Here is a 24,813-nt window from a genome sequence, read left to right as displayed (position 1 = left end):
ATGTAGGAATGCTGTGCACACAGTATGGAATCATATCCTGCGGCACACACGTGCAGCACTGCCTAATGCCAGTGGGGAAACCACAGCACAGCACTCCCACTAATCCCCTTTGGCAAAACTCAGGATCGCTAAAAAGGAATAACAATATTCGTGCTAATATTGAATGGTCCTAGTGATAAGGGAAAAAAATAATAACCTGGAAGTAAACTAATATCCTTTAAAAAAGCAAGATACTGCTTTCAAATGTGACCTAGTTGTGTTTGGCTTGGGTTTTTGTAAGAGCACTGTGAGCACCAAGATACTGCAGTGTTCCATATCCTAATCCTCGCTCTTGTAAACCCTCTGTACACCAGCCGTTCTTGTGCTGCCTTTGCCAGTCCTTGCCTATTGATTACTTCATCTTCATCAGTAGGGAGTACAATTAGGCCTATTTCTAGTGAGATTTTTCACCTCACTTAGCAGAGCAAGAACCATACAGGCATTCTGCTACTCATGCTACCAGTGTCTTTTAAGTTTGTTCTTATGTCTTTGCTGGATTTTGGATTACATCAGTAATCTGTCAATCTCCAGCAACAAGCATACGAAATGTGGCAGAACATTATTTCACAATTTTGGATGATTGTGTCCTACTCAGTATCACGGCACATGAAATAATTACTAACTAAGAAACTACCATAGTATTGGTAGGACCAACTAATGCCAAGCTGGTGCTTCCTTAAGTTGTCCTTTTATTTTAATGAGAAAATAAAAATGCAAAGCTCCTGAGTGGCTGGGTGGGAAATAACTTGAATCAGCACTGCAAGTACTGAAAACAAGTATTTGAGCCTTTGAAGAAGGAGAAATATCTGTGAGCATATGTAATGATACGGTTGTGTGATTGTCAGTGCTCCCAAAGTATTGGTGATGCACCTCTAAAGTTATATCAGGTCTGAGGTTTTGGTATAGCAGTATGAAACATATTCTGATTTTCTCCTGACAAAGATAGCACCGTTTTCACTTAGCAAAAGGGCAGGCTTGCCTGTGGTTACCATGCTGGCTGCAATTCCCATGTGAACCTCAACTGCCTCCTCTTTTGTACAGACCTCTGGTCCTGCATGGATTTTGGGGGGCAGATATGAGAGCTAGTTCTCATGTCAGGGAAACTGATGGGGTTTTTTGGTTTGTTTGTTTGTTTGTTTTTTTCTTTAATAGGCTTTATATATTTTTTCCTTTCAATTTCATCATACAAAAATTCAATGTATTTTTTCCTTCCTAATACTGTTAAATGTTTTGCAGGCTTAATTTAAACATAATGATTGCCTGAATACATTTGTTTTCTTATTTGGTTGACAAAACCAATGAAGCATTTGTAGTGCAATGCCTTGGCAGGTTTTCAGTTTGGGATCACTAGACAGCTAAAGAGGAAGGGCTAAAGTCTGTGAAGGCGAAAATAATGCACTTATTTCCCCTTATGAAACTGCACATATTGCTCTTCGCAGCATACCAGCCCTGCATGGAAAAGTCTAACATGGAACAAATGCTTCTGTGTAGCTTTGAATGTATGGCAAGACCAACAGTTATACAGATGAAGCAAAGAAGACAAGACTGGGGAGAAAGAATTAAAATGTCCAGGGCTTTTGAATAGTGTGTTTGCCCTGTCAGGGGTCAATGCACATCTGAAAGCTTCCTGTGGGTTGGGAGGGTCCATGGGCCCCCAAACTTCAGAGGCTGGTGCCAGCTGATCCTGCCTCCTGAACAAAGTGGCTAGGACCCCTGAGGAAAATGAGGCACGGAGTCCTCAGGAGTGGTTACTCCTCCCTTCTCTTAACATTCTCCTCAGAGATCTTTAGGAGTTTCTAGGGGTTAGTTCATTGTGTAATTTCTCTCCATTTCAGAGGGGGCTCCAAGACCTTGACTGTGTAAGTGAGCAAAGATATTGAGGATCCGGAATTACCTCAGTTTTTCCCTCCTTGTACTGCAGAAAAATTCCCAAATCAAATTTGGGAATCAAATACTTTCACTGAATGGAGTGGCCCTGCCAGCAAGGTTTGGTGACCCTTGCTATTGGATCTACAGCATATTGTGGGATGTCGGCAGACCCACCACAGGCGCCGATATGTTCCCAGCTGTGAAGGCAGCTGCCTGCACTTGTTGCTTGTGTCTCTTCTGTCCTGGGCATTGCTGAGCATTCCTGATCACTCCTGTAGTGCACTTGACTTGGAGTCAGAGCTTTCAGGTTCTGTTAGCACCAGCTCCCATTTGCTACTTTTCCCTATTTCCCTTCAGTACTGAATGGAAATGCAGCAGATGTATCACAGATACTGAGGAGAGTCAAGAAGCTGTCACAGGGAATACTGTATTTTCTCATTCCCTCAAAACTGAGGCTCAGAAAGAGTTGTCTAGTGTTTCATGTTGTTCAGAAACATGCTACAGGAAAATGTAATCCCTAAGTAATTCCTTCTATCAGAATATCCTTTGATTTTTACAATATGCCTCTTCTCTATGATTTTTCAAAATTATTAAGGAGCGGGTTGTGAAGAAAACTGAAGATGATTTCTGGGTAACGATAGCGTAAGTCCTCTCAATTTTGCCATACCTTATCTATTCCACATTGGTAGTTCTCCTCCTATCAGATATCCATTTCTCTTTATTTTCTATCATATTAACTATCTTCATCAGTGCTTCAGAAGCTTCCTCTCTCTGCATTTTGATGCAGATCTCATCAATATCTCTGAACTTCGGTTCTTCTTCACCTCCTTTTGAAGTGTTCTTCTGTTAGAAGCAATCCAGCTTCCATTCATCTCTAATTTGTTAAAAAACGGTGCCATCCATTCATTTAGTCACATGCACAGGGGCTCCTTTCCACACCTCGTCTGGCTGTTCCTCAGCAGTGGGCAGGCTGGCACTTTGATCAGTGAACTGGAGAGGTGCTTCTGGCTGCTGTAATTATGGTGAATAAAAGAAACTGAACATATCTTGATCTTGTACACCTTTTTTTAACTTTCACGTTTTATTGATATACTTCCTTCTTAGAGTAATTATTTTCTTGAGTTGTTTATTCTTCGGCAGGTATTTCATTTTTCACTGTTTCATACCCCAGCTCATACACTTCTCATTTTCTCTTGACAACTCCTGACCTGTTGCAGATACTGCAGAACACCTGGTTCTTTCGTACGGAGTCTCTAGGGGAGCAGTGCCCCAACATACTGGATCTAGGCTGTTCATCCCAAAAGTGTGGGAGTGGCCCCATGGGTTTCAGCAGGACGGCTCAGATGGGTGCAGCAGGCTGTACCTTACCTGCAGTTATCATGCAACTTCTTGTGGATTGTGTACTTGTAATAGTTTGTTGAACAAATGTGAAGTGTAAAAGCTCTGGACTTTAACTAAAAAGGCAGATCAATTTCAGTAGTTCTTGCTGGAGACCAGATAAGTGACTCTTTTAAATAAGAAAAGTACTGCTTAGTAGAAACAGACCCCAAAAAAGTCAGTAAAGACTTTTTTAATCACCTTCAGAAGTCAGTTTAAAAAACACCAAATGTTTTGTCCTTTAGCTAAAAAGGAATAGAATCATTAAAAGCATTTTGAATTATTGGACACTTAAAAACCCGAACAACCCAGTACTGAAATTCAAGTATCTGCTAACTGTAGCTTGTAGAGTACATGCTTGCAATACATGGGCTTTGGAGTGAGGAAGTCTGTGTTTTAAGAACAGGGGTATGTGTTAGGACCTGACTAGAGAAGTGTGCTGATGAACAGCTGCCCTGTGCTAGAGGTAACCCCCCACCAGCTCCAGCAACCTTAAAGTAAAGATTAACAGCTCTTAAATTAGCCTTGATTCTATTAGAAATGGCCCTCATATTTCACGCTCTGGAAAGGGATATGGGGAAAGAATGTCATAATGTTTCCCTCTTCTTTGACAAGCCTTTCAGTAGCCCTGTCAAAAATCTTTTAAATGGGATTGAAATAATCAGGAATGATGTGCCTTTGTGAAAAATGCTTGGCACTTTCTTTTCTGTAAAATGGGTGTATGCTAGTAAGGTTTATATTATGAGTTAAAAATTATTCTTATCAAGCAAGTGCTAGTAGCTCAGATCAAATTACTAAAACAGAAAATGAGAAGGTTTCTAAATCCTTCCCATTTTGTTTTCTAAATAGGTTTAAAAAATACTGTCATGAGTTAAATTAAAACAAATGCGGATTACAATATAGATGAAGCAATAGATGATCCTCTATAGGTGTTCTGCTCTATATGCTCTGCTTTGTAATCAAATTCATCAGCTTAGAATACTGCACTCCCCTTTTCAAAGTGAAGATGGTTCTTTGCAGGTGTTCTCTGAACTTGGTGATTATTAGCAAAACAGTGCTCTCAAATAATTATCTTCCTTTGTAAGTGAATCATCTTATTATTTTGCTTCTATTAAAGTCTAGTATCCTTCAACAGTGTCATGTTATCATGTCTAATAATCAGAATTATGCAAAGGAATTATCTGTATGGATTTCATGCCCAGGAACTGTATCATCGTTTATTTATCACTCTAAGTAGGTATGCAGTGTTTTGTTTGTTTGATGTACAGTAGCTGAGGTTGTATTGACTTTTGAAAATAGATCATTAAAGTTTATGTTTTCTTTAAAGTTGAAGCCTTGAAAGCCATAATCAGCTGCCATTTATTTTTTACTAATGGCATAAGAAGTAATGAATTTTCTTTGATAATTTCAAGAATGTAATGGTGCTGTGGAGGAAGACATCAGGAGTGAAGGCTGCTGAAGGGGCTCTAAAGTTTGAAGAAGTGAGAAATGGGAGAAATTAGCAGTGATCTGCTAGTACATGATCAGAGAATATGTTGGGCTAGCCAATGTTTCTGTTCTGGGGCTCAGTATTAATCTGAGGAGGAACTGGAGAAAATGCTATAGCACAGTATTTTCCCCCCTTCCTCTGTTAAGCACTGTGCTGGAAAAGAGGGGGTCAGATAGGCTTAGAAGCCCATATAACTGTGGCTTGAAGACTTAATTCTGGAGAGAGTCCTAACACAGAGTTTTAACTGCCCTGAAAAGCGTGTGCGATTCTAAGCTTGTATTTTGCATTGAGACACAGAAAACATACCAGATCTTATTTTTTTTTTCTAACAATAGCACAAATACGCTCTAGTGCAAAGCTGTATAAATAATGTATATGCTCACAGGAGCAGTAAATATGCTGCTGATCAGACAATGTCAACTTAGATGAATCCTGTCCTGAAAGCTGGTCTTTAAATGTGAGCAATAAAACCACTATTGACATGTGGCACTACCAACTGAAATGTCAATAGTTATAAAAAGAGTATTTCATAACACAGAATCATTGCTTGGTTTGCTTGATTGGACAGATGCTTCTACTTTCCATGAAAGAAAAATATTTTCCATATTAGTTCTCTGAGTGCCCAGCGTAGCTTATCTGTCCCACTAATGCTCACATTCTTAATCACATTGTTAAAAGTGGGGAAAATTTGCTTGCTGGTCTCATATAGCATAAGAGGGAGGTTTGACTGTTGCTGGGCATGACTTGAAGCAATTTAAAAGTTGGCATATTTACAGCTGCTCTCGGGTTATTTTTGCTCAATCTGAAAGTGGGTGCAACGCAAATTCCTTGTGTTGAGCATCCTCATCCCATATGTGAGACTGCTTCAATTGTTCTCTGGCAACTCGACTTAGACATAATTTCCAGAGTTCATAGGCAGAAGGCACAACTTTGGCTGGCTTTAGACTTAGATTTCTCTGGTTTTCCTTAAGCATAGTTGAAGCATTCAGTTTGTTCAACAGATGAGAACATTGCCATAAGAAGCGAGGAAACAAAGAGACTGAAGCGCTGTTAATGCCCTAGGCACATGGACTGGCAGAGGACCCACTGGGATATGCCCATATCATCTTGATTGTTGAACTATTCATTAGAAAAAGGCCAGAAAACTCCAGGGTTGCTTCCTGGTGCTGCATCTGGCCAGACACATTTGTGAGGAAGATTCTGAGCAGGAAACCTGTCTTGCTTCATCTCATGCTCTGTTCACTACCACCATTTCTCCTGCCTTGGCTATCTCTGATGATGCAAAAGAGGGCAGAAAGGGAAGTCCGGGGATTAAAAAAATGGAAAAAACTTGTTACTTATCCCTGGTATATAACTGGCTAATGATCTAAAGCAAGTAGTCAGCTCAGTCATACATTTGCTGGGGGAAGCAAATGCTCCAGGCTGGTCTTGGGCATCCCTGTGAGCATTGCAATTCTTCTGTTGTGAAACCCAGTTGTTGCCCATAAAATTCAATAAAAATGCTATAGGCCAAAGGCTTTTCAGGGAAGTAAGAACTTTTCTAATAAGGTATTTTTCAGAAAGAGACCAAAGCACATAGAACATTCTGTCAAGTGTCAGCAGGCCTACAGAAGGCCCCAGCACCTGTCCAGGTGACAGGACCTCTGCATCCAGGCATCTGCTGTCACCTGTCACCAGCAGGATGCTCAGTTGGTAACTGAGCAGCTTCGCCCACTCTGTCTCTGTGCTACAGCAGTCTACACCAAGCTGATAAGGAGCAAAAGGACTTTTGAAGACTCTAAAATACACTGAAGATGCTTCACTACAACCAGCATGATTCTTTTTTGGTTGATTTACAGGAAAAGGTGGTTCTTTGGAGAGCCTGTTTATTCCGAAAAATTATTATACGGCAATGATCCTTAAAGAAGGGTCTAATAATTACTTCTTTGAGGATAATTAGGATCTTGCTTGGTCTTTGTGCTGCTGACAATCAGCAGTTGCTTTATGCACCGTCCATTGACTTTTCCCCACCAAAAGGGATATACAGAACAATACATAGCTGCAGTTTTTGGCAAGCAACACAGGCCAAAATACCCTGGCAAGATTATGCATGAAAAAGAGAGCTCTAACAGCTTTCAAACAATTCCTGCTGTTTGTCAGGATGTTGTAGGAAGATTGATCCTTCAAAACTGTATAAATGAGAATCTCTGTCAAACAGAGACTCGGCAGTGGCAGCATGGTCAGTAATCCAATACCCATCACTTCATACCCCCTTTTAGGTGTAGACAAAAGGGGGATGCTACCAAGTCCAGTTTGATCTATTTCTTCATAACGTTGTAATCTTTCCGTGGCCCCACTGCAGGTGGCAGATGATTAATTGGTGATAATCTCATCTTTCTAATCACTTTATTTCCAAAGTGTACTGCTGTTACCTTAGATTCTGAAAAGCAGAAAATATTATATCCTTTTAAGTGAGAGACAGCCGGGTGAAAATTCAGTTGACTAGATGTTTAAAATCTTTTGCTACCAACAGCATGCCTAGCTGATAATAATGACTTTGGATTTACCTTTCATCCAGATGAACCCCAAAATATTTTGCCAGCTCATAGTTCATTTCACCAGGTGCAGAACTGCAGCAGCTGTTTGGCAAAGCACATCAAGCAGTTCAACAGTTGGGGATAGCAATGTACTTAATTGGGAGTTGTGGAGTAGTCTCTAAAATGACTTGATTAAGACATATAGCTGTAGGCCCACGCAGCACAAAAGCACACCTCCTCAGCAGGAACTGAGGAAGGGACTTTGAAGCAAAATGGAATGATTGCAGGGTCAGCATAGTAGCATTTTTAAATAGATGAAAAAGAGGCAACTTAATGAGGACAACCTCAGTTAGATTCATCTTCGACAGTGTGCTACTTGGAGGTCTAGAAATAAATGAAGACTAAAATACCACTAAATCTAGAGGGTGAAATGTGTTAAGGAGCAATCATTTTCTTTTTGGGGTGTTGCATATATCAGTTGGAAGCCACTTAAAAATTGATTGTCAACAGGGTGAACAGAATTGTGAATTGTGTTTTTAAAGATTATCTAGAGCTGCAGTTTTCCTACACTTGGTTTTGGGTGTCTTTGGTAAACAAGGCTGTTGTGATCGCTGCACCTGTGTGGTTTCACATATGGCTGTTGTTGAGTAAGAAGCCAAAAAGGCAAAAGCACAGTGTTCTGATGCTTGGAACTTGTTTTTATGTTTTAAACTCTAGTCATATCTAGACCTGCAACCCTAATGTGAGCTGGGAGCTGAATGCTCCACCTGATAGTAGGACATGTGATTGCGTTGCAAATGGAGAAAGGCTTTGCTTTCAGTATCACCTGCTTTTTCCCCATTTACCAGCAGCTGTTATCACAACCTCTGGGCAGAGTTTAACTCCTCAGAGGAGCTCTTTAAGTGCTGAAAAGAAATTTTCAACATTTTCTATAGGTGTTTGAAGTGCTGAAAAGTACTTGAGCATTTCTAAGCATTACTGCTACTGATTTGAATCAATACAAGATTTCCTAAACATTTTAAAGAACTGATTTCATTGCAAGCCTATGAAGACTTCAGAAAAACAATTAAAAATATGCATGATTATGTGAATTTATACTGCCAGTCTAGGCCCTTTTTTAAGTGAAAGCCTATGTGTAAAACTAGCTCTAGATAATTTTTAAAAAGTGAAGGAGCTGTCTCTGCTAAAGCTGAAAATGTGGAGGCCCTGGATGATTTATTGTAGTGTTTTTCTATCGCATTTCCTTCCCAGTAAGTAGGTTTTCATCTCCATGGGAGAATGCAGCATGCAGCCCTTGCCCTGCAAGAGGTTTGCATGCAGTTGTGTTTGTAGCAGTGATAGAGCAGTGGGTAAATGCTGTACCTCAGAGTGGTTTGACAGCTTCAGCTTCATAACAACTCGGTGTGGCTAAACCTCCTTCAGACAGGGGGTGGATTACATGACACATTTTCTTCTTTTAAGAATGCTTTTTTCCTCTATGCTAGGTAGGGAAGAAGGGTGGTGGTTGTGTCCTGTATTTACTGTTCAAATCTTAAATTTTAGTGATAAGTAGGTCTCAAAATTCTTCTGGAATTAAGCCTAACCATGCAGCTTCACTTAGACAAGAATGCAAAACATAATCCAACAGTCTGCAGAAATGCTCCCCACTCATGTTCCAAGTCAGAACAACATAAACGTCTTTGTTTAATTAGTTGCATTTAAACTATTTCTCTTTGGGGCTGTCCTTGAACAAGTAGTTAGGAGTAGTTGTTGGTTCATCTTGGAAGCTGAATTCATTACTTTGCTCAGTAGGTTTAAAAAGAGGAGAAGGAGGCAAGCTTCTCAATGTTTTCTGTCCTGTGCTTAGAATACTCAATTAATACTGTCTCTTGCATTACCAGTGCTAATAGCTATCATAGGTGTTTCCCCTTTCTCTGTTAGCAATTTAACACTTCTCTGTTTTGCCTAGCAGGGTTGAAAAGGTTTCTAGAGGCAGTTGTTTCCCTCAAATTGTTGTGGAGGCTTGTGGTTAGGCTGACAAGCTGAACACCTTTTATACCAGTACAACACAGAACAATACTTGACAAGGTTCCCCGATCTGTTCCCATCTCTAAAGCAGCAATCTAACGTTTGCAGTTCCTGGCTGTTTGGGTGTGCTTAGGCTGTGCCACAGCGGCTCAAAGGATGAGCACATGCTGTGATCAGGGTCTATTTGCAGGCCACTGCTCAGTCTGAACCATTAATAAATACATTTGACATGTTCAGGAGGTCTTTGGATGCAGAAATCAAGGCAAGAATTGAGTGTAACCTGAGGTGTAGTTTCTCACTCCTGTGAAGAGTTTGCAGTCTTGCAGTGTTTCATGGGTATCTATCAAAAGCTTAAGGAACAAGCAGGATAGACGACAAGCTTCTGGAAACTGGGAAGCATTCCTATCAGTCAAATGAAACCCTGCTGCACAAACAGTGAGAGCAATTGCCTGTCAAGTGTACTGTAATAGTGAGCTCAGTATTACTTGACTGGCACATTGTGTTGTCACTGACACAGTGTCTGAACTCCAGTGAGACTTGCAGTAGTTTGGTAAATGGGGAAGGAAATGGATTTTGGATGGAGTTTTCATGATGAGGTCAATCTGAGACAGAAAACCCAAGTGCAAATGGATGTGCTTACATATCCAAAAGTCAGCAGATGGCTTTAGATGGGTAATTGATAACAAATAATAAGCTATTTTAGGTATGCTTTTCTCACTTATAATTGTCTGATGACAAATCTTCTATAATTTTTTGAAGCAGCCATTGTAAGGCATTTGTAAGAATGCAAAATCTGTGTCATCTGCTTATTATTGAAGCCGTTTAGCACATCAGATGTCATTCCAGATTACCAGTTGCATTTCAGCTGGACTGGAAACAAATCCAGATCAGTAATAATGTAATGCTGTGTACCTTAAGGTTAAACATCTGACAAGACAACTAGTGCTAATGGACTGTGACATTTTTCAGGCCATGGGTCTGACATTACTTGCTGTGTCAGAGTAAAATGTTTACAAAGATCTAACTCCACATTACAATACATTAAGACATCATTCTTTTCTCTTGTGCATGCTCCAAGCTTTCTGGCTGCATCTAAATTCCACGGTTGGCCCATGTGTAAAAGCAGCATCTTCCAGGCTCTGAAGAGCTCTGAGCACCACTGTTAGTGGGATTTGATTCAGTCCAGAATGTCCTGTAAGGTTTCTGTTCAGTACATGGCAACTTTACAGCTTGTGCTGCAGATAAAACTCCATAAGCACAAACCCATCTGGGACCAGGTCACTACCACTGTAAATTTTCTGAGCCATATCTCACTAGACATGGGCTATTGGTAGGCATGGCCTAATGTAAGGATAGCAAATAGAGATGAAAAATTTTATGACAAAGATATCTCCTACGTTTACACTATTGCAGCAGATTAGCTCTTGGAATTTTTAATTTTTAAATTTTTTTAAAATAAGAATTTAAAACAGTATTTTGCATTAATGGGGCTTGAATGACTAGACTGATAAATGGTAAGTACACCTGGATCAAATCACATTTAAATAATATCATACTGTATTAAGAACTCATTAAAGAAATAGGTAAGAATTAGCCATTAAGGGCCATTTAATAGTAGATTGTTCCAGTGTCCTCATCTCATAAAGGCTTTCTAAATATAGGGCTTTGTTTCAAATATTAAGATGGTTCCTCTGGCTTCTGTTTGTATGTATTTTCCCTTATCTTATTTTCTTTAAATGCTTATACTTCTGATTAAATTAAATTGTATATTCTGTCCCCTCTTAAACAGCTTGTAGTGCATCAATTTTTGTGCATGTGTGTTTTTATATTTTGTGACAGTCTATACCAGTGGCTAAGACAGGAATTGGAAAAAATACTGGGTTTGTTAATGCAATTTTCAGCGAAGTATGGGGTTTTTTAATAGGTTGGATTATTTTTGTCTCTCTGTGTGCGTTCAGTCATGCGCTATCCCTCTTGTAGTGTGGATGTGTGTATATCCATGAATGCAAAACTTCATCTCACAGACTGACAGTCCAGTGACATCCGATGCCATAGAATAGATGAAAATATCTCCAGCAGTGGTGTCATGTTTCAGACGTTCCAAGTAAATCCTAAGAAAGCATGAACCCATCTCCAGACAGATTTAAAATGTAAATGCTGCTCTGCTTGATCAAGTCAACGACTATTAAGTGCAGAGCGTTGTGCCAATATGTAGCGGCAATACGGTTATTTTTTACTTAAAACAACACTTCGGGGGGGCTTGTGTGGGAACAAACGCGCACTCGAGCAGCGGGCCGGGGCCCGCGGGACGGGAGCTGCTCTGGGGCACCGCGGGAGCGCTCCCGCTGCCACCGCCCCGTTCTGCCTCCGGTCCGGCACCCGGCCCAGCCCCGCTCTCGCCGCCCCGGCAGCGGGGCCGCCCCGCAGAGCCCCGGGCCGCGCAGCACCTGCCGGGCCGGCCCGCAGCGGGCCCGGGCGGAGCAGCCCCGGGGCGGCGGGGGCGGCGCTGCGGGCCGGGCGCACCCCGTGACCGCCCCTCGGCGCCGGCAGGGGAGGGGACGGGGCGAGCGGTGTAAACAAGGCGGGGGGCCGGGGCTGGCTCCGTGTCAGCGGGTCACATGGAGCCTCATATGGGCCGGGGGATGGCGGCGCGGCGCGGCTCTCCGCTCGCAGGCGGCGGCTGCTGCTGAGGCGGCGGCAGTGCTTTACGCCGAGGGCCCGTCCCGCCTCCCCTCCCCGCCTCCTGCCCGCCGCGCTCCGCTCCGCTCCCCGCCGTTCGCCGCTGACAAATGATGTGCGTTGTGCTCGCCGCGATGAAAGGTAGGCGCGTCCGCGGGCGAGCCCGGCCCGGGGAATGAAATGAGCGGGGCCGGCCGGAGTCGCGGCGCTCCGTAGCCTCCGCGCTCGCCGCGCCGGAGCCGCCGCTCGGGGTCCGGCCCCGCTCATTTCGTTCCCCGGGCCGGGGCGGCGCTGGCCGGGCGGCGGCCCCGGCCGGGTGGCGGCCCCCGAGCGGCGGGAGCCTCTCGGGAGCGCTCGGGGGCACGGGCGGCTCAGCCCCGGGTCGGTGCCGGCGGGAGCGCAGCGGCAGCGCCGCGGAGCCGCTGCACTTTACAGCGGTGCCTGCAAGTTAGAGGGGGAGAGCCGATGTGCCAGCACGGCGCTGGGCAGGCAGAGGCTGCGGTGCCGTGGCTGGAGTCGCTCTGAGCGGAGACGAGATGTTCTTGAGCTTTCTACAAACCCATGAAGAAAACGCAGTCTGTAAAATCTGTCTCTAGGAAAGGGGAAAGGACGTGCAGCATCCTCTGGGTAGCTGATGGGGCTAAAATGCCGTCTTCAGACAGCTGCTCATCTTTCAAAAGCTTTGGAATAAAAGGAAAGACCAGAGTTACTTAGTGATTTTTTTTTTTTCCTAAACCTGGAGTTTTCTCTGCTTGCGGATTCGAATCCTTAATGAGGGCAGTGTCAGACTGAGGACAGTCAAACGAAGTTTTTGATGAGATACCAAAAGTTTAGAGGTACGTTTGTAGTCTGCCCTGTTTCCTAATAAAATTAGGTCCACAGTAGAGCTTTGCACTGCAGTATTTTTAAAGTTATAGGTTTGGGGGTTTTTAAAATACAGAAAAAAAAATCTAAACCAAATAACCATCCGGCTTACATGCAATATTTTTTCACAGCAATCTAAAGTCTCTAAGTGTTGGCATTTGAATTTGATGCCCTCACTAAAATACTAAATGTGTGCTGTTTAAATTGAGTTTTAGGCGAAATTTCTTTTTAAAAAAAATCTAATTACTTGGAAAAAGAATATTGAGTCCTGCTTCGGCTAGAGACTCTTTCCTTTTTTTTCCACGTTGCAAGGCATTAGGTAATGCACACCAAAAGCAGCATAGTGTTTAAGGACGGTAATTTTCAATTACTAGGTTTCCTTTTCTTCTTGGAGAGAAGCCTATGTGAATAAAAAGAAAAGCACTATATTCATTAATCATTAGCCGTGCTGAATATATTTGGCAAGAAAATGTAATTGGTTTGATTCAAATACTTGCGTCTCTAACAAAAGGAAGTGCATTTTTTTAAGTGCAAACTACATGGATATTTTAGCAGTCCTTTAGAATTCTACATATTCTGATAACAGTTTTTCAGCATATCCCTCATAAGCCTGTTAGAACCGTGAAATTAAATAAACAAATTTTTAAAAAAGGAGGAAAGTACACACACACAAAAAATTGGAGGGTGTGAGTATGTTATATGCTTCTGGACAGAGATTTAAGGTGTGTTGTGAAAGAGCAGGCAGATGATTTATAGCAGTAGTTATTCTCTTGGGAATTTTATTTAAACCACTTTCCACACTGATGTAAAATCTTGGCGGAGCCTAGCTTTTGGATTTTAAAGTGTAATTCCTAGTGGCTTTATTATGGAAATGCTTAGGTCTTTGTACTTTTTACAGACTACTTCTATAGTACATTTAATTCATGTTTCATAGTATTTAGTTTTCTAGTGCATTGAGAAACTTCCTTGGTTTCTTATCCTTTCTCTAATTTGCTGGACAGGGTTCAGCTGGAGGAAATGTGTTGTCATTTGTCTTAAAAGGGCCTCTGACTGCTATGAAATAATAGATCCACAGTCCAATATTGTGATTTGAAAGAAGTAAACCAGTAGAATAGGGAATGCAGTTTATTTAAGCTCAAAAGTACAAGGGAAAAACGCAAAATCTGTAGGTGAATTGGGTGTCTTGTTTATTCTCTCTTCTGTGGTGGCGTCTTTTGGCAGTTCTAATCTTTTACAGTTCTGAAGGTAAAGTGCAAAAAATTGTGGTCTTCAAGAGAATATGGGATTTTTACATTGGGTTTTATTTTCGTTTTTAAGTGAAAATAGGGAGTATTAATCCCTTTCCTATTGCTATTTAGGTAGCCCAGACTGATAACATGTGAAGTTAATTTGTGAGCTGTTTTATTTTTCTTGCAACATAATGTTCTGGCAAACACATTCTCTTTAATTTTGAAAAGCACTCAGCCTGTGTCCAGGTTTGGGAGGGTAAAGATGGGTCAGCTGTCACACATGGAGAGAGCTGCATTCGTGCACTTAAAGTGCTGGGTACAGACCAGTCATGGGAAGAGCCTGGGCACGTTTTTGAGACAGGCTGTGTGTTAGGAAATGAAACTTTCTCATTTCAGACAGAGCGTAAAGAGGATTTTTTTCCAACTGATTTCTAAGAAAACAGGCAGAGGTGAAGCATCAAAGTTCTTAATGACTGAAGAAGTATTTTCTGTGTTGATGGGCTTTTAAAAATTATATATCAACTGCTGTGAATCTGTAGAGGATCCAGGAAGCCTTGCATTCTTAGTCTGTAACACGGGCAAGTCAGCTAGCCAGCTGACGCTTTCTAAGGGAGACGGCAACTTTACGTGCTCACTGGTGAAGTTTGCAAAGAAATCCGATCATTCTGCCGGCGTAGTCACTGGTACAGATCTTATTCCAGAGAGAGTCTTCCCTGGCAGGAGCGTCAGGGGTGACTTCAAGGAGAATAGTGCTAAGTGCTGAATTGATGAGCAAATACACTGCGCTGAAGTAGAACTAGGGATTCATTTGTCAGGCCAGTACAGAACCAGAGGTGAGCCCAAGACACAGGGAGATCGTTTCCTCAGTGTGGGATTGTACCATGTTCTGGTCCCTGCTTTGTAGAGAGGTCGGTCAGTCAGGCCCAGTGCTGCAGAGAGCTCAAGCACTTGTTTCGTACTATCGTCAGGCCTGGACAGAAGGGCTCAGTCCACTGATGAGTTATAAAGTATGGACAGGAACCTGGCAATAGTTGCATTATCTTTCATATATCCTAAATAGAGATTGGTGGGAAGGCTGATGTAAATTTTCTAAGCTATTTCAACCCTGGTGTATTTATTGTTAAGGTGGCATTTGAGGTACTAATCCTGACTACTGCTGTGTGAACGTAAAGTTCAGTCTGTTGTTGTTTTTTGGAAAATGGACCAGATGAGTGCAATCTGTTGTTCCTAGGTTGTAAGGAAATTTGTTTTGCTTTGGGGGTCTGTGCTGGGGTCACTGGAAATACAACTAGCTTTTCTACTGACAGTGTCTCCAAGTGAAAATTCAGTCATTAAAAAATACCTGTTTAAGGAAAAAGACTCCACTGGTTTCCTGATTAGTGCACAGGATTTTTGGAATCTGCTGCATTTTTCCAGAGAAGCCGAGCTGCAGCTGGGCAGAAGACAGGATTTCCCTTGCTGCCGCTGTCCCACTGCCCCAGGTGCTTTCCTTGTAGTGACCCCCGTGCTCCGGAGCCGGCAGAGCCAGGCTGCTCCGGGGCCGGGCAGGGATTCACGCGCTGCTGCTTCATGCGGGTGAGCTTTTCCCAGTCTGTCAAGCCTGACCTTTTGATGTGTTTTTTGTCATGTATCCTGGCACCAGCCTGCTGCCAGCATGTTGGTAATTACTCAGTGTTTTTCGCCAGTATACAAATGCCTGTGGAAAAATATCTTGCTATAGGTTTAAAAAAAAAAAAAGGTTGCTTTGCAAATTGAAGCGTGTTTAAATTTACCTTCACTGTGGCACTATTGAAAGTTAAATCCATATTAGCAAATACCCCAGTACAGAACTCCTGTTGACTAAATATTAACAGAATCTGGCCTTTGGAATTGCTAGCTGACAGGCTGTTTTCTTGCTGCTTTAATTTCATACGACTGATCTGAATGACTTGCTTGTACCTAAAACATTTGTTGCATTACATTCGCAGGATAAGATTGGTTTGAGGTTTATTGCTGAAATGTACTTTTTAGGCTCTTTGAAAGACTCTCGAGATTTAAAAGTAAAAGAGGAAATCTGTCTTTATGCCTCACTCTGTGAAAATCAAAGGCAGTTGCATGCTCTGTACAAGTCTCAGTTGGGGACACTCCTTTCAAGTAAGGAGATTCTGTCCTGTTTAAGTCAGCAAAAACTGTGGGTGCTGAACATCTCACTAGATCAGACTCTTTAAACTTGTGTGCAGCTCTTGCCTAGCTAAAATGGTGGGCCTGTCCCCACCGGCTGGTAATGCGGTCTTAAAAATAATTTTTCTAGGATCATTCTGAATAATTGGGGCAAAACTCAAGCGGTCTACAGACACAACTCCGGGACTTCTCTACCCTTTTTTTTAATGAAACAAAACAAAATTAATCCTGGGATGAGGTTGCAGAGGAGGGTATTTGAGCACTGCTGGTGTTTGGGGTGTGGGCTCTGCACTGATATGAAATGTCCTCATGCTTTATTCAGTGAGCTGATGCAGGGGGTCAGGGGGAGATGGCAGCTGGTTCACTTGGTGCAGGGGAAGGGCCTGCAGCTCTGCAGCCTGGCTCTGCAGGGGGGAGCTGAATGCCTGTATTGGCATTTTTTAGCTTGGGGAGTAGTGTCTAGAGACATCAGTGAAAGAACTGAGTCTTCTTGGTATCAAGTACTTCCCCACTGTGTGAAAGAGACTGATTTCTTTACTCATTCCCCATTATAGAGAACCTAGCATGTTTGGAGGTTTTTTTCTAGGATGATGTAGCACTCAGTTTTAACCTTAAGGGGTTTTAAATCTTTTTTCTTGCTTCTCTTGCCTACAGTACAGTGTAAAAATGATCACTATCATGTAGTAATTACTACCAGGGTTGTTGGTATTTCATCTTGACTACACAACAGAGTTCTAAATTGGTATATTCTAAACTATATGTACTAAATCAAAATTGGCAAATCTTTGTGTCTCTCCTGAGTAGATACTTTGCAATTCTCTGTCTAGTGTTGGAGGAAGTTGAGATGCAGCATGTTCTTTTGTTTTGCTTTGCATTCCCAGGAGATAAGTTTTTGTAGTGTGCAAAATAACTGCATATGGCAAGAATGTTATTACAGTCAGACTTGATACATTTTAGAATGTTTTTCTGGGGTATTTTATTCACAATGAAAGAAAAAAGTATTCACCTTTCTTGTATTTATCTGTGAGCTGTAATTTGCAATTACAGCTGATAACTCCTGAGATCAAGCAAGCAGTAGTTCTCTCCTTTTGTGGTTTGTCTTTTCCTTGAGGACTGATATCTAAGGGATATGCACATAACTAATGGTACAGAAACTGTCTTCTTCCTTTTTGAAGATCAGGGTTCTTTCTCCTTTTTGCAATAAACATTAGCAGGGGAGGGGAGCATTCTGTCCTCCAAGAATAACTAAGTTATGTGAAAAAAGGTGACTCTGCACAGTGCAGACCTCTGCTTGTTGGATAAAAACAAAAAGGCACTGACTGGAAAGTTGAAGCAGAAAGCTGTTTTAGGGGGTCTGGGAGATGGACTTTCTCCTTATGCTTCATCCTGTAACCTTCCTCTGCTGAACAAAGTCTTTAGCTTGCCCAGTTTTTTTGGTGGGTTGTTTTTTCTTTTTTTGTTTTTTTTTTTCCCTTCACTTTTCTTGCTGGAGGCATATAGGCTGAGAAGTTCTGCAAAATACAGGTTGGCAAGCTCGGTGCAGTTTCAGGCTGCTTCCCAGTTGCCTGCACCTTCTGTTGAGAACACGAGGGAGTGACTCAGGGCGGCAGTGACTCACGGGGTGTCGTGCTGTTCCCCTCTCCACAGTGGGGGTTAGCTGCAGCAGGGAGCTTGCTGTCAGCCTTGGAGAGCTCCGTGCACTGGAGGAAGCCCCCTGAGGTACCACCACTGAGCCTGTCTGCCTGCGCAGGTTACCACAGATTCCCACTTTTGTGAAAAATGTATTTAAATCAGCGTTTGCTTCCCTTTTCCTTTTTGGTGCCAGGGGAAGATGAAGCAGGCATGTTGACAGGAGCAAATTGATATGCAGGGACGTCTGAGTCCTGTGTCATGCCAGTTGGGACATCTCTCTTGGGTTCTCCCACCCCTCACTTGGTGCCTGTGTGCTGTCACTCAGGACCACGGAGCTGGTCTGCCCATGGAGTTGCAGTCTCTGCGATGGGTAATGCTCCCCACACTCTCTGGCTGCAGCCTAATGTGAGCCTCTGACATACAAAGCTCCCGAAGTGCACGATTCTCTCCAGAGGAGTCTGGGGTTGCCCAGCACTGTTGGGGTCGAGTGTAGCCCATGTCCTTGCTGCTGTTAGTGAGTGCAGCTGGAGCACTTCATCTCAGTGGGGACTGGCAGGGGTCAGCAGCTCCCACTGCTGCTGCCCTTGCACCTGTGGCCCAGCTCCACCACACTTAAGCAGTCAACTTCAGTAAGGTCACAATTTCACTGCATTTTTTGCTTTCTTTCCTATATGATGGAGAGAGGTGCAGGACTCGACGCTTGTAGCTCTCCTGTTTGTGTGATTCCAGCCTTTGGGCCTTTTGTCATGCTGCATACGTAGCCATCTAGGCTAAAATCAATGTGGAGAGAGGTATAATCATCCCAGCTTTCATTTTAAGAGCATTTATCTCAAAGCTTAATTAAAGCTGCTTGGATGTAAATAAGTCTAACCTCTTCACTTCTGAACAATGCAAATAGAATAGTCAGCATACTTACAGGGTATCAGAGCCATGTAATTATTGTGTACTGTTTGTGTTCTTTGAAATACTGTGCTGTTTATTGCCTCTGAATCGTGGGACATGGTGCTTCATAAAACCAGCTGCATGACTGTACTTTAGAAGAAGTTGATCATTCTCAAACAAAGGGATGGAAAAGTGACATTAAATCTTTACGTAGACGGATACACTGTGACAAAGGGTTTGTCAGAGTGTTCCTTCAAACTGAAGGGACCACAAGCTGGAGTTCTGACTGGTGGGACAGAGAAGCAGGGGTCGTGTTCCTGCACACCAGCCTTGCTTTTCACTGGCTCTAGGTGGTGCTGGTCAGAGGCACTGCAGGCGCCCTGCCCTGAGCCGTGTGCTTGGGCCTCGTGCCACCTCTGCTCACACCTGGTATGTGCACAATACTTTCTGCACTCTCAACCAAAAAAGAGAAGAGGTCCTGTCACCATTTGCACATGCTGTCTTCTGCAGTGTACTCTTTGTTTGGTGTTCTAGAAGTCTTAAAGTCTTTGCTATTCTTGCTGTAATTTTGTTAAACAGCATGAAATGGGGAGTGATACATTATGGCAATGGCTTCTTCCAGCTCTTGCAGATACTGAGAGCTGATATTTGATTGGCTCAGCAATTTTCTCCCTTCATCCAAGTATCGTTTGCTGTTTAATGCCTTGTACAATTTACATGATCCAATTAGAAATCAAGCTCCTATTTCATGTGGCACTTAATTCACACCTCTTGTGAGACTGCCAGGGATCTTAAGAGCTGATACTGTGCCATGGGTTAAGTGTGCCTAAAACTTACATAAGCTGCTGTTTACCTCACTCCTAGTTCTGAAGAGAGAAGCACACTTGTCCAGCCTCCTCTGCTTGGCCCTGTGCCTAATGGGACATGATTCAAAGTGTCATTTATCTTCTTCTCACCCCAAAAGGAGGTTAAATTCTCTCTAAGCCCCAGGTGCTCTCTGCCTGGAGCCTCTAGTCTAGGTAGTGTAGAAAGCCAGTAAAAAATGATCCCTGGTCATCAGAACATTTGGAGTTTCCTTTTTGTACATAGATATTTGCATACTTCAGTTCTGGCGAAAATTTGAACAGTATAAATTGCTGTACTACTTAACAGGAGCAGCAGTAGCTGCTCTCCTCCTGTATCAGCTGTAATGCTTCTCATAATGGGTGCATTTTTCCATTTGGCTTAATTAATTAGCTCATCTTTGTCTGTGTTTGATTTGTCAGAGCAGCTATTGTGAGAAAACACACATTTTCTAGTGAATTTGTAGTTATTCCTTGGTCAATTTGGGAATTAATTAACCCATCTTGTGCACTGCAGAAAACTGCTTGCTGTAGAGTGCCCCTGCTTTTTCCTCTCCTTGGACTACCTCTTTTTAGAGTCCTGTAGAATTGGTCGTACGATGGATGTTGTGTTACCGGTTTTGGAGCACATAAATGTAAGTGAAGCCACCATCCAGTACTGGTTGGAGACATCAGGCTGGAGCTCTCCAGGGTTAGAGAGCTGTGTTTGCCACTATTGCTGCAGGGGCACCTTCTGCCATGAGGAGAGGGGCAGATTGATTGTGACTGTCTGGAGGAGCTGAGCTCACACTCAGCTTTGTTTTCTGTCAAAGGGACACACCCTGCAGTTGTTAGATTGACAGAGATGCATTGTGTTAAGTTTTGGGGAGAGTTTTTCTTGTACAGTGGGTACCTTATTGAATTAAAAGAAGTATTTCCTTAAAATATGAGTGCATAAAGATGTTTGTAACTGCTGGATAGATTCTTGTATCAACAGATAATAAAAAAGCCAGACAGGTTAATTAAAGAGACAGAGATGTTTCATTTGAGAAACCTCATATACATAGGCGCCTTCTAAATGGCTGAGGAAAACAGGCCCAGGGCATTGCTGACTCCCAGATGCTCGGCGGCGATAGCAGGGGAGCAGCCGCGGCTGGCAGCGCCCGTGGCATGGCTCTGGCTCAGGGCTGGCACTGGGGGCTGGAGTGGGGCCAGCTCGGGGAGCTAAATTAAGGAATTGATTTTCCTATTGTTCTCTTCAAGGAGGATCAAAATTCTCTCTCCTGCCTCCTGCATGGGATGCTTCCATGGACAGTCTGTGTGAAGCCTCTTGTAACAGGAGCGATGTTTCACCCTTGTATTTTTCTTGGTGGGTTGTTCTACTGCACATGATAGAATCTGGGTGAGCACTGAGAAGTAACTTCTGCCTGGACCTGAAAAAGGCCCTGAAAATGTGGTGTTTCCAGTGTTGCTATGGCTAGCTCTGTCCAGATTTCTTAAAAATCTGCTGGTATTTCTGGGATTAACTTTGCATTTCTCAGCCAGAAAGGTGGAGTGCAGCTCCTGGCTGCTTGGCATCACGGGTGCTGGAGTGCTCCCTCCTTTACATACACCTCACTAGCTCTTAACAACACTTTTCCTTTCTGAGCGGCGAAATGTTTTGGAAAAAGAGGAATCAGAATCTTTAACAGATTTGTTTAATTTCAAATAATTTTTCTCACTTACTAGAACCATCTAAAAATTATTGTATGGTTTACTCGCTTTAAAATGATAACTTGAGATGCAAATGTTCAGCATGGTGCATTTCTCTGGCCAGCACACTGACAATACACCTTTAAACTACTTGGCTTGGAGAGGAGCATCAGTAGCAGTACTAATTTTTGTTGTGGAAACCTAGAGCTCAGTATGGGGAAATGTTCCCTCCTTGCTGTCACTGTTCCAAAATACTCTAATTTTCTTCTGATGTTTTCCCTCTCAACCACAGTGTTTATACTTACAGAAGGGAAAAATAGCCAAATGTAAAGGTCACTCTAAAGCAGAGACCTTGTGAATACCAAAATCTCACTCCAAAGAATTTCAGCTCATAGGATTTATTTAAAAGCCCTCACAAAAATGCTTCAGAATGGAAATGCTTTTTTATGTCTCACTGAAAGCTGTAGCATTTAGTGGTGGTAAATTTGCACTTCATAACATGTTATTTCTGCCAGTGTTGATTACTGTTTTGTCGCAGAAGTAACTAACTTTGTAATTTAATCTGCCATGGTATTGTCAGCCTAAAATTCGATGTATACACACTGCATTATGAAAAACTGTACTGCAGAGGCTGCTTCTGGCTCTCGAAGTGCCTGAACTGTAAAGCACTGGAGCCTGGCAGAGTAGCCAGAAAGGTACCACTACGTGCATGCCTTGGTTTGTCCTGTTCCCCGTGCAGCTACATCTGGTCACTGCTGGAGTCCAAGCACTATCCAGAATTACCTAAAAGAGAGTGAGGAAATACATACTTGACTAGCTAATTATACCTTATGTTAAATATACTCAGATTTATTAGCCAATGCTTGTATTAATTTGTAATACCTGAAAAACCTGATTAGGTCTTGATTTTTAAACAAGTTATCAGTCCAGAAGAGTAGCACAGTTCCTGTGGAAATTCCGAAAACAAGTTACTAAGAAATCTGACTCATAAAGCAAATGCCTCGTGAAATTTGAATGTTTAGAAGGAAAAATGACTGGCAGCTCCTCTTGTAAGTGTGCTAGTTGCAATAAAGTATAAAAGTTCAACATCAAAGAGATCACCGCTTAGTCTGTGGCGTATTTGTACATCAAAGAACAAATACAGGACAAAAGGAACTGTACAGAGATACAGTTCATCCTTGCAGACAGGTCCCCGCGGAATGCTGTAAAGAGCTGCTTTCATAACGTGGAAATGATCTCTGGCACATCTTCATTTCTGATTTGGGGAATAGCAGCAGTGTCTCAGAATCCGCTCGTGCCAATGCGCTCGCTAAGAGCGTCGGAGCTTACCTGATGTCAGCACTGCTGTTTGTGTCTCCGTGTGACTCAGGTGTGTCAGCCTGGGTGACAGATGGGAGCTGTGTCTGCAGCAGTGCCGTATCACTGGGGGGAGGGTGGGCAAAGGGGGTCTCAGATGCTTAGATGAAAGGGAAAGGTCTGCTTTTTCATTTATTTGTTGTTATGCCAGTGGTCAGGTACTGTATCATGTTGTCTGAAGACGTTGTGGAGACTCCTTTCTTGGATATACTCAAACCTCAACTGGACACAACCCTGAGCCTTATTTGACCCTGCTTTGAGCAGGGGCTCCATCAAGCAATCTCCAGAGATGCCTTCCAACATCAACTCTTCTATGATCCATGAGAACAACTCTTTTGTAGTAAGGCAGCTGTCTACTTAATGTTTTTAGTTATGGCCTTTCTTAGCACAAGACGCAGTTCAGCCAAAAATGTGACCAGGTCTGGCGCAGGAAAAGTCCTCCACCTGTTTTTTACTGCTTTTCTGAGCTTTTGTAATGTGAAAGCTGGATGTATTTCTACTGATTTGTGTCTTAAGTAGTTTGGTGGGGTTTTGTTGTTTTTTCTTAATCTTGAATTCCCCCTTAAATTAGAAAGGTTCTGGATGTCTGCCATAGAATTAAAGAAAAGTGTTCTTGGGTATGTAGAGCACGTCCTTTCACACAGGTCATGGGAAGTTGGTCAAGGAAATCGTTGGACTGTCAGTGACCAATTGGTGAATCGTACTGAAGGCAGTGGAGACTTTGCTATTAATTTGAATGTCTCTGTTTTAATATTAAAATGTTAAGTAGGTCACATCTGTTCTTCAGTTCTAGTCTTTCTACTTAATTTGTATCTCTGTATGTGGTGACTGTTTATGTGATACACAGAAACGTTAATCATAAAATCCAGACTAAATCTGAATTCTCCAAAGTTCAAGTGTGCTTGGATCAACGGTTTTAATAGCAGTTCCACCTTTTAGGAGATAGTATTGTCAGCAGACTCGTTTCTTTTACTGCAGAACTAAAAATAGTTACAATCTCGTGGAATCATTAAGAAATACAAAGGGTTTCTGTTAAAAACCCTGGGGAAACCTGATTAGGCAGGCTACTGTATAATTAATTGATGTGCTACTACACTTGGAGAAAGAGTGCATCAGTAAACAGAAGTCAGAATGTAAAAGGCTAAGAAGAACTGCTGGGAATTGTGTTAAGACATCAAGGCTTGAAAATAACAATTTGAGCACCTCAGGAGAGACAAGCATTTGCATTTGGTGGAAGGACAGAAAACTCTCCAAAAGGCCAGGGCAGGGGGATCTGTGAAGGAAGGCTCAGGCTTGTGCTTAGCACTTCCTTTGCCATTACTGGTCACAGTATTTTGTACTACCTTCAAGTTGATGTTCTGATAGTTCCCTAGACTATATTCTTACATTTGTGAAACAGTGTCAGGCAAAGTGTTGTTAGAATGTTCGTTTTGTTAATGCTGTGCTTTAAATACATTCATTCTGATAATTAAGTTGTTGCCTAAGATATCACATGGATCACTGATTTGGGCCATTGTTTGTTTTGTTTGCTTTGAGACCGGAAGTAATTGTCAACAAGCAGTCTGTAATTATCTCTTTGGAAAAGTCAGGATCTTCTGTAAAGTTACTGTAAAGAGGCTGTGCAGCAGTTGTGTACGTAGATATTAGGGTGGCTGTGATGACAACATGCATGAATTATTCTTCCAGAAATATGTTTAAAACCAATCCCTACCCCACTGCAGTGGCGTCACCTGGAGAAGAAATTCCATTTTGGGACGGTCCGTGTACCATGACAAGGCCCTGTGGCCAGGGAGGAAGATAAAGCTGTTGCCATGAGCTTTTGCCCCTTCAGAAATGGACATTTTTGGCAATTTGAGGAAGACATTACAGGAAAGATTGATTCCTGTTTCTCTGTTTGGAGAAAAGTGTAACGCAGATGTTTTTAAGGAGGCCCATTTCTGTGTCTGTTGTGTTGCTGATAGGGAGAAATGGGCTGTGCTTGAAGATCTTTACCAACTAAGTGGCTTCCCTGGATCTTGTGACATGCTGGAGACCTTCTGACAGCAATGGCTGCTCATTCTGCACGCAGGGGTGCTGGGGAGAGTTGAGCATGCGCTGCATGCTGAAGTCAAGCCTTTTCTCAGGAAATGATAATAATTGGTTGTAAATAGTGACCACTGTTCTCAAGTAAATATAGTGGCTGTGCAAGTACCTTGCTCTGA

At 42.6% G+C, this 24,813-nt stretch overlaps 1 protein-coding gene across 5 annotated transcripts in view; it reads left to right on the top strand.

Moving 5' to 3' along the window:
- The window catches only part of RORA (RAR related orphan receptor A), a 357,627-nt gene that overhangs the window by 273,424 nt on the left and 59,390 nt on the right, over positions 1 to 24,813 (top strand). The window contains exons 1-2 of one of the 5 annotated variants that reach the window (XM_039557804.1): positions 11,903 to 12,117; positions 12,719 to 12,812. The exons of 3 other annotated variants lie outside the window; for them this stretch is intronic. In XM_039557804.1, coding sequence (XP_039413738.1) covers positions 12,791 to 12,812 — 22 coding nt within the window. In that variant the 5' untranslated portion in view covers positions 11,903 to 12,117; positions 12,719 to 12,790. Of the gene's footprint in view, positions 1 to 11,902; positions 12,118 to 12,718; positions 12,813 to 24,813 lie in introns of those variants that run through there. One more of the 5 variants, XM_039557803.1, reaches the window with a different exon arrangement.

The sequence above is a fragment of the Corvus cornix genome, chromosome 10 (genome assembly GCF_000738735.6).
Source record: "Corvus cornix cornix isolate S_Up_H32 chromosome 10, ASM73873v5, whole genome shotgun sequence".
NCBI lineage: Eukaryota > Metazoa > Chordata > Aves > Passeriformes > Corvidae > Corvus > Corvus cornix.
The sequence above is the reverse complement of the archived record's forward strand: the minus strand, read 5'-3'. Positions and strand labels throughout refer to the sequence as shown.